Genomic DNA, 10,677 nt, shown 5'->3' on the forward strand with positions numbered 1-10,677 from the left:
ATCATCAATACACTCTAGAATGTATAAAAGAAAAAATTTTATATTGATAATTGTTGGTAGATCAATTTTTTGTGTGTTTATTGGTGGACCAATTTTTTTTTTGGTATAAAGGATCAATTTTATTTACGTTTGTGCTTTACACCAAACAATTTTTTTAAATAAATTAGCAATTAGCACCATTCTGAATTTCTGCTGAAGGAATTAGTTTTGAAAAAGTATAAGTAATCAACAATATTTTTGAATAATGTGCGAATAATGTGAATTAATAGGGTTAAAAGAGTAAATTAATCTTAAATCTTTATAGTAATACAAATGGGGAGTTTATATGCTGACGTGGCGCTCATACGTTGAGTTTGGGAGTTTATTTGTTTAGGTGCGAGTTGTTTTGTTTAGGTAGTTACTTTTTAAATTTTAAATTATTCGCAGATTACTCTTTTAAATTATAAATTATTATTATTATTTGCTTAAATTGTACTTTTTAATTTTAAGTTATTTGTTCATAAATTAAAATTTTTGAAAAAACTAATTTAAATTTATTGTAATTCAAATTTATTACTAAGATAATAAATTCATCTAATTATTGCATGAGTCAACTCAAATTAATTCAAATTTATTCCTAAGCTAATAATGATATTAATTAATAATTATTCAATTAGTTTTTATGTAAAAATAATAACCAAATATTATCCTAAAATATTCAATAACACCATAGTTATTAACTATGGTGGATACCCGTCATATAAAAGATAAGACATAAGAGTAATTACTAAAAGGAAGGGATTCCATATGGATAATAAGAATGTAATTTTTTATAACACATGTCTTATCAAGCGCATGTTAGAATACTACAACAAGTCAAATACTATTAAATATGTGTTCAAGTACATGAATAAATGTTCAAACAAGGTGGCAGTTGAGGTTTCAAAGGAAGCTTTCAGTGGAGAGGATGCTCAGATTATTATGAGATCAAACAATTTTATGATTGCGGGTATTTGTCTGCACGTGAGGCTGTGTGGAGAACTTTAGCTTATGATATTCATCGGAGATGGCCTTTAGTGATGAGATTAACCTTCATTTGTCTAGAAAGCAAAATATCATCTTTAAAAATAATGACAATCTTGAGAAAATCATGGAATAAGAGAAAGGAAGAGATACGATGTTCTTAGCATGGATGGAGGTCAACAAAGAATTTAAAGCAAGTCAAACTTTAACGTATACTGAGTTTCCAAATCAATTTGTTTATGATAGAGAAAAAAGGGAATGACATTCACGCAAGAGAGGATATTCTATTGTGAGGTTAAACTATGTTACAGGTGATATCTAATATATAAGAATTTTGTTAACTTTTCAAAAAGGTTGCACAACATATGAGTTTATTATGACAGTTAATATATAGGATTACATATCCTAACTTTTAAGATGCTTTTTATTCATTGGAACTACTAATGACGATAGAAAATTCATTACAACTATTTGGTCATCAATTGAGAAAACTATTTGTGATATTATTAATATCTAATAGTGTTAGCAAACCAAATTCTATTTACAATGCAACTTAGGCATTATTAGCTGACGGGATACTATATAAGAGGAGAAAAATATTGAAAAACCAAAGTATTTCATTATGTGGTAAATCATTATCACATGTAGGACTTTATTTGCCAAAATCAGTATTCACCTATGGACAATTTTTTACGTTGCTTTATCAAGAGTTAAGAGTTGCAATGGCTTGAACATTCTAATTCTAGGCTAAGATAGCAATTCAAAGTCATCAACAACAAATATCATGTTCAAAGAAGTTTTTAATAATATTTAGGTAAGAAAAATAGTATTTTCATTTTAATAATATGTTATGATTTACACTTTTGTACGAATATTTGTCGTAAATTTAACTAATTTATTTATAACTATACTTTCAGACTTGAAATGAAATGTGTAACATAGAGTACAACATCATATAGCAATTGTTTATCTAATGATATTAGTAAAATATTATATTATTGATAAACTTTTGTTAATTTTTTGATATAAAGTTTAGTGCACAATTAATATACTGCCAATACAGTTATATATATTCTTATCTTTTCAGGTTTTTTTTTTATAGTTCAAAAATGTTATAGATTTCAAACTGTTCTATTTATATTTTATTTTAAATAAATATAAAATAACATATTCAATATACTTATTATATAATCACAATGTATTATATTAAAGTTAAAAAATTTATAATTATAAAATACTATTTTTAATTTATTATATCAAATTAAAATATAAATTCGTGCATCGTACGTGTGAGGGAGAAAGAAGAGAAAAATTAAATAACAAGGAAAGGGGCAGCAAATTTTCTTCAGATATATATTAGTTATCCATTTATGTAAAATGGCAATAACTTATTATTATATTCACATTTAGAATGGTTGTTACTGTGTAAAAATACTACCAAATATATATAGAAGGGACGATTGTTAGACATTGATTTTTCCTTTACTTCAGGTGAAACATAAAAAATTCTATTTAAACTATAATTCACCGAAATAATATTATCATTTATTTATGAATTATAGCGCACAGATAGTCCTTAAATTTAGGAAAAGTATAGGTAACCGACAACATTTTTGAATAATGTGTGAACAATGTGAATTAATAGGGTTAAAAGAGTAAATTAATCTTAAATTTAATTAGTAACATTAAATTAAAATATAATGTATTTTTATTTAATTAGTAATTATTCATGTTGTCTAAAATGTCATTTTTTACCTACCACTTCCTGTTAGTTTTCTGACCATTTGAAAGAAAACCGAATCCCCCACAACCGGACCCCGCCCGTTAATCTCCACCCCCTCCCTTCCGTCAATGTTCTTCGCAGCTGCTTCTCCCCGACCGAATCGGTGCCCCTGGGCTCCAGAACCTCCGACCGCTCTCTGTTGTGGACGCTACTCTCTTCGCTTCTTAACTCTATTTCTACAGCTGCGATCACTATGCCAAACACAACGATCAGAACAAGAATCAACGCCGAACAGAGGATTTTGCTTCGAATGTAATTGCAGTGCTTGAGAGGATGCTCCCCATGCTATCCCTGATGACTGCTGCTGCACAACGTAGTTATATGATGTATTTGAAGAAACTATTTGAACAAGGTAATCTTCCACATTTCACTTACTTTACTATATATATTAGTTAGTCTAAAAGAACAGCTTTTGCCGATTAGCAAGATTATAACCTTTTCTTTTCAAAAAATAAAAGTATTACATCTAACATATCTAACTACACTATTGCTGTATTTCATGCGTTATATACATATATGTTTGAATAATTGAATAAGGCTAATGTGTGTTGAATAAAATTAATAAGATTATCTGAAACTAAAAGCTGTGACTCCTTCACTTGTTGAACTCTTTGCTATATGTGTGTTGAACTCTTTGTTTTCCTTTCTTACCGCTATTGAGGTTCCATTCCTTGCTATATGCTTTTAATTCTAATAATTAAGTTCGTGGGTGTAAAATCAACCAATAGTCAATTATTTTTCATGTTTCTCATATCTTTTCATTATGTATTGTTATTCTTATTCATGCCAACTGTGCTTTAAGAATCTACCTACTATTTAATCAGTTGAAATCAACATGACTAGTAAAGTAAGCATAGACTTGATTTTAGGAATTGAGCTGGAAATATATGATCCTTATCCCTTTGCTCCTCATTACAGCTTAATAGGCTAATTAGGCACATTTTTTCTTACATTGCTCAAGAATTTTGTGCTCATCAGCTTTTTTCCCCTGCTTTAGAACAATGTAATTCTTCAACTATATTCTGTCATAGAGAGGAGTTTACCATCTGTGAATTTCTGGTAGCACAATAAACATGGAGCAAAGTAGTTGAAGGTTCTTGAACATGGTTCTTTTTTTTGAGTTTGATAATTGATGGCAAACTTTAATTTCAGTTTTGATATTTGTTTTGAAACCACAGCGTTCAACCCGTTAAAGGAATCTACACACACAATATCTTTCCTGTCTATGTAATTAGAACAGTGAGGGATTCATACTTATATGCTTAAACTTTTCAACCATGCAGTGATTTGTGGCTCACTATAACTCAAAACTTTCAATCTTGCATATAAGTGCTACTAAAATACAATCATATGACATGTACTCGATATTGCATTAGTTGGTAGATTGAGACATCGTAAAAAGAAAAATTCATTGAAGCCTTGGAAGCTGAAAGCTCATTAGCCACATCCTGCATTGATGGTCTGGATTTTGGGTCAGAGGAGAGGCATGCTAATGCTAGCTTTACAACAAGCACAACATCTTGCATATCTTTCCGAGATTTCGGAAGTGGAATCCGCGGATCCAACACATGTTTCACCAATAATTGTTGAGTAGATGGCTTTGACATAGTGGACATGAATTCTCCTGGGTGATGACCCATCATTGTTTCTAATGCCACCACTCCGAAACTATAAACATCACATTTTGTAGTCACACTCATGGTGTATGCCAATTCTACATCAAAAACAACCATAGAGAGTTATATAAATGATGATGAAGACACTGATTTATTTGGATAATTAGAATTAGAAATTACCTGGAGCAACATATCCATAAGTGCCAACTAAGAGTTTGGTTAGATGAATCAGGATCAAGAAGTCTTACTGTGCCGAAATCTGAGACACAAGCTTCTAAGTCTGAATTCAGCAGAACATTGTTGCTGCTGACATCTCGATGAACAATAGGAGAAGGGCAGTGATGATGCATGTGAGCAAGAGCATAAGCTGTCCCTTTGATGATGTTCACCCTCTTGCTCCACTTCAACTCTTGTGCTTCGATCTCGTCCGCCAAGTTACAGTACAAGCTTCCTCTTTCTAAGTATTCGTACACCAAAAACATGCATCTGTTATGCAAACAATAGCCATAAAGCCTAATGATGTTGCGGTGGTGAATCTCTGTCAAGACCTCAACTTCATTGCAGAAGCTCTTGTAAAATGATGCATTTTCTGATTCTGTTTTGTGAAGCTTCTTCAATGCAACAGTTTTGCCACTTGGAAGTTGCGCTTTATAGACGCTACCATAAGCGCCGGTTCCAATGCAATATCTGATATCAAAGTCCTCTGTTGCTTCAATGATATCCTCAAATGCGATTTTGCCATCATAGTTCCAAATTGAGAACAAGTCTCCATTTTTTGTGGCCTTATTTTCAAGCTTGCCATGATGCCTGGCATGGAAAATGCATATTCCAATCCCAACAGAACCCAATGAAATGGTAATGCAGACCACGATTATGACCAAAATTAATGATCGACCAGAATGCTTATTATGATGATCTTCTAATTGATCTTGTGGATCATGGCAGAGATTGCAATGCAGATAGCACACTGGAATAGACTCAAGTTCCTTTCTGTTTTTGATACTAAGGTTATTGAAACTTAGGTCTAAATACGAAAGGTTTCCAATTTGGGAAGGAATGCTTCCACTTAAATTGTTATTGCTGAGGTCCACATAAGTAGAGTGAATAAAGATAGAAGATGGGATAACACCAGAAATAGCATTATAAGAGAGATCTAAAACTTTTAGATGCAACCAATGCTCTATTTCTTTGGGGATACAACCGTCTATCATGTTGGACCCAATGGTGAGCACTTCCAAACGGGTCAAAAGTCCTATATTTGAAGGTATAGAGCCACTAAGCAAATTTGAATGAAGGTGGAGACTTGTCAAACGGTTCAAGTACCCAATTTGCTCAGGAATTGGACCAGACAGGGAATTTGAACTCAGGTCTAACGTTAATAAATTTGTTAATTTCCCTATTTCATGAGGAATGAAGCCACTAAGTTTGTTTTGGGAGAGGTCCAACACAAGAAGTTGAGTTAGATTTGCCAGTGTGAAAGGAAGATCCCCATACAGGAGATTATTGGAAAGTTTCATGTGTGTGAGACTGCTCATTTGACCCAAGATCAATGGAATGCCTTCGCTGAGCGCGTTGGCACTCAAGTCCAACGTGACAAGTCTCTCCAGTTTGCTTAGTTCTTGTGGAATTGGACCACTAATGTATTGGTTATTGGAAATGTCCAACACCACAAGTTGAGTTAGATTTGTCAATAATGTTAAAGGAGCCTCACCTGAAAAATGGTTGTATGATAGGTTGAGATGTTATAGCTTCTTGAGACCCCTTAGTTTAGGGAATTCACATAACCCCATTTCACTGAAATCTAGACGGACTAGATTTGGAAAAACTGAAAATTTTAGTTGCATATTGCATAGTTGTGGGAAGAAGTCAGAGCTGTAATTCCTTGGAGTTGGAGGTGAAAGGGTTGTTATGCTTCCAGCTTTGTTACACTTGATTCCGGGCCAGTGGCAACGGTTTGAGACATTATTATATTGGATACCCCACAATTCACTGATTGAAAGCAGAGCATTGGCTTCTTGATCTAAGGGTAACAATTTGGATTTGTGAGTTCCAGCATTGGTGGTGATGCTGCCAACTAATATCAAAACAATGCAAGTGAATGATATGGCCATGGCAGCTAGTGTGTGATGAATGTAATGTATTCTTCACTAATTCCACAACTTAAAGCCTCAGGAGAAGTGGAAAAAGGCTTTTGGCTTTGTCAGCAAATTATTACAATATTACCTCAGAGAAGTTGCGAGGTTTCTTCAGCTCATTTTCTACAAGATCAAAGTCTCTCTTTTGGAGATGACCTATGACTTATAGGCCACGGAAATCAAAGGTAGCATGAAGTTATCTCTGAATTTCTGCCCCGTTAAAGTGGAACGTAGAACTTTGGTCTTTCCACGATGGGATTCTCAATTCGTTGGTGGAACATAGAATGAACGTGTAAGTTGGGCATATTAAATTCTTCCAAATATTTAGTCATATATACTACACACGCGTGCATGCACGCAGACACAGTGAGTGAGAGAGAGAGACATATATATCAAAGGGAAAAAGTCAATCCTAGCTAATTTATTATTTTTTTGTCATTATTTTTATTTATCAGTTTAATTTTTTAAATTTATTAATTCAATAACATATTTTTAATTTGTATTTTTAAACGTTATTAACTAACTATTCTAATATTTTTCATATATGGAGTTCTTCGTCACCTAAAATTTATAATGAACTAGATTTAGACTAGCATAAAAAACTAATGTTATTTTTATAGATAATTTTTTGACAAATTACATAAATAAATAATTTTAATCATCAAATTTGTCCCCAAACTTTCATTTTGTTAAACAAATGAGTTCGTACATCTTATTGTTCGTCTATATAAAGGAATTAATCTAAAAATTTAAAAAAAATTTAGGGATTGTATGTTATTTTTTAATTAAATAACAATAGAGGCTAATTTGCCTAATTTTTTATTAAAATTTGACGTGAAAATTAATTTGTTTAACAAAATAAAAACCTATAAGATTAGAGACTAATTGAGTAATTAAAATTTATTAAAGATTAAATTGTCCGCCTAAATTTTGTGAGAACCGATTTAGAATATTACTTTAAAAACTGAAAAAAAGATTATATTTGACATTACAAACTACACTATTGCTGAATTGCATGCATTATATATCTCATTGAATAATGGTATATAAATCTTGTCTTGTTGAATAAAATTAATAAGATTTGCTAAAACTAAATGCTATGTAATGACAGAATAATTCAACAAGTCAACTATAAAAAGAAAGAGTAAAGCGTCTTATAAATTCAAATAAAACACAACTCTTTCTCTATATATAAAGTTTCTTATTGGCAATATTAAACATAAAAATTCCATTGACCCTAATCTACACATTGGTGGGAACAAGCTGGAACCACTGGCTTTGAGGATCATCAAGACATTGAGAATCATCGGTTATGCAAATACATTTTGATGCCACAATCGTTGATGAGTTAGGATCCTTATTCAAGCAAAGCGTTTTGCCACTCTTGTCATCAAATGTGGCCAAATGAAGCTTGGAAAGTGACACTTGTCTCCAAGAATTGTTCTTGCTTTTGCAATCATCAGAAACAGTTACTGGAAGGCCTTCACCTGAAGATTTTAAGCACTTATTGGTGCCATTCAGAATGATTTGAGAGCCACTGTTGTGGATCCATCTATTGTGGGGATTCTTCTCACAAGTACCAAGCTCAAGTTCATTCTTTTGATTCACTTTTGTACATTGACCACTTAGAGGGTAGTACATTATGTTAGCATTCCCTGCCTTGGAAGTAGGATCTGCATTCAAACATGATTTAATTTGTGTTGATCATTATAAACATCTTGAACACATTCTATGAATTTGGTGGAAATTTTTTTTTTTTTTTGAGAAAAAAAATTAGAAGAAAAATTGTAGTTTAATGTAATTTTTTTGGTATAACTTTTCTCTTGAATTTGTAGTATTTTTCTTAAATGTAGAGCCTAGACTAAAAGAAAGTCTTGTTGATAAAAAAAAAACATAAATAAAATAAAAGAAAGTATGTACAAGTATTTTAGAGTTTAGACCCTAATAATTTAGACAATAAGTTACTAAAAAATCCAATAGTTATTCAATAAATATTATTGTTGGTATAAAATATAATAAGATGTGTATCATTAAATTATTACTAGATGATGTGGACAATAATATATTTTTTCAGTGCCAAACAGCAAAAGGGTTTTTAAATCACATAACTCCAATTGCTAAATAAATTAATTTATTTAATGACAAGAAAGAGAAAGCACTTTAATTACCTTGAATCTTCATCTGCAAAAGTTGAAACTTGTCAGTGAAATTAGGGTACCTCAAATGATTCCAATCTGAATTCAAAACCCCAAATGTCTCATCAACATGAACATCACCACCTCTAACATAGTATCCACCTTGGAATGCCCACAAACCCCAATCCATGTCCCTTCCAGCAAGATATGTCTGAAGACATGTCAAGAACCTGTTATCTTGAATTGACACACCAGTTTGGTCAAAACCAAACTCAGTGAAGATCAATGGTGCTGCATTCTCTCCCATTGTAAGGAACCCAGCTCTAGAATCCAACCCTCTAATGCTCAATGCACAGATTCTGTTCAATGGTTGCTTGATCCAAATGTCTTTCAGTTTCAGTGTTCCAATTCCAGCCCAAGAATATAAATGTGTCTCATACACAAGTTTGTTGCCTATGTTTATGTTCAATGGTTTTCTCTTCAAGAATTGGAGCTCAGTATCAAAGTTTAAACCTGAGATAAGGACTAACACATTTGGATTTTCTTTGTGAATTGCCATTGCTGCTTGGCTCATGTATTTGTACCAATCCGCTTCATTCTGTCTTGGACCATGCAATTCATTCCTTAAGCTCTGTGCTACAACCTGTTAGCAAAACACATTAGTGTACGCATTAATCAAAGTTTATTCGTTATGCTAATTTATCAGGGATGTAGTGCTAGTTTGCACTGATTTTTCTAGTAAAAAAAAATACTTTTTTTTAAATAAAATACTTTTATTCAATTTAAAACTTATTTAAATAGGTTTTTTTTAAAAATTATTTTTATTTTTAAAAATTAATAAAAAAATATATTAATAATTAATGTGTCATATAAATATATTTTAAAAAGAGATCATTGATACAGAAATTAATCAATCTTATAAAATTAAATATCAAAAGCCAAAAATAATTTTTTTTTAAAAGTCTTGTAATCATTAAAAAAAATTGAGTAATTACCCAAATCAGTCCCCAAGGATTTTAGAATCGGACATTTTAGTCCCCAAGAAAAATTAATACACAGATCAATCCTTAAGATTTTACTCCGGCAGACAAATCAGTTCCTAGTTCATTTTTTGGCAGAGTATTTTTGAATTAATAAAATAAAAATATTTTTAATTGTTAAAAAATGTTAAAATGATATTTATTACAAAAATTGTAGATGTGACAGAATTAAAATATATTTATCACATAAATATTTTAAATATAGCATGCTGCCTAAATCCTAATACATATTTGTTAGGTGTTTTATATAACTATGAGTCTGTTGGATTTGGGATATTGTGCAAAATAAAAAAAATTGAAATAAAGAAGGAAAGAAAGAGTAAAAAATAATTAAAATATACATACAGCAGTGTTTCGAGAAAAGTGCTTAGCAGCAAGACTAAGTCCAAGAATCCATTCTTGAGGATCAAAGTGTCTATCAAAAAAGAATCCATTCTCATCATCATCTTGACAACACCACTTAGGCTCACTGACATGATTATCAAGAAGAACCTTCACATTCTGTCTGCCAAGCTCATTCACAACAGCTTCAAACACTTGAATGTGATTCATCCCCAAAACTTGAGGGTTGTTCTTGTAAATCCCTTCAATAACCTCAGGCACATCCAATTCTACAAGGGCATCATTGACATTCTCATTGGAATACCTTGTCCACATGTATATTGCATATGTGAGCCTCACACAGTTGAAATTGTGATCAACAAGCTCTGAAACAATGTCCTTCAATGGCTGCTTATCAAGACCTTCAGGGATCATTGGCCTTAAGTGACCAGCCCAGTTTCCACACACAAGTTTGGATCTTTGGTTTGTGTGTTCATCAATGATCCATTTTTTGTGTGTTGAGAGGTATGCATTGGATTTTGATGCGAAGAGAGAGAAGAAAAACAGAGAAAAAAGAAGAGCAAAGAGTGATTTTTTTGGTGAATGCATTTTGTAACTTCTTTTTTTTTTTTTTTTTTTCGTGTG

At 31.8% G+C, this 10,677-nt stretch overlaps 1 protein-coding gene and 1 pseudogene across 1 annotated transcript; both read right to left on the reverse strand.

The window, feature by feature from the left end:
• On the reverse strand, positions 3,873-6,987 carry LOC107627814 (annotated as a pseudogene).
• Positions 7,669-10,671, reverse strand: LOC107625949 (endoglucanase-like). The gene is made up of 3 exons (XM_016328695.2): positions 10,057-10,671; positions 8,705-9,314; positions 7,669-8,209 (listed from the first exon to the last, which is right to left on the reverse strand). Exons 1-3 carry the CDS (start codon positions 10,639-10,641, stop codon positions 7,779-7,781), a joined length of 1,626 nt encoding a protein of 541 aa, XP_016184181.1. The 5' UTR covers positions 10,642-10,671; the 3' UTR covers positions 7,669-7,778.

This window comes from Arachis ipaensis, chromosome B02 (genome assembly GCF_000816755.2).
Source record: "Arachis ipaensis cultivar K30076 chromosome B02, Araip1.1, whole genome shotgun sequence".
NCBI classification, from domain to species: Eukaryota; Viridiplantae; Streptophyta; class Magnoliopsida; order Fabales; family Fabaceae; genus Arachis; species Arachis ipaensis.

Bases quoted from the DNA above. Each gene is read 5' to 3' on its own strand.
- LOC107625949 (XM_016328695.2), bottom strand. From the start codon at position 10,641: ATGCATTCACCAAAAAAATCACTCTTTGCTCTTCTTTTTTCTCTGTTT. The intron at 9,315-10,056 runs GTATGTATATTT...TTTTGCTAACAG, and splicing joins ACTTTTCTCGAAACACTGCT to GTTGTAGCACAGAGCTTAAG. The intron at 8,210-8,704 runs GTAATTAAAGTG...GTTTGAATGCAG, and splicing joins TTTGCAGATGAAGATTCAAG to ATCCTACTTCCAAGGCAGGG.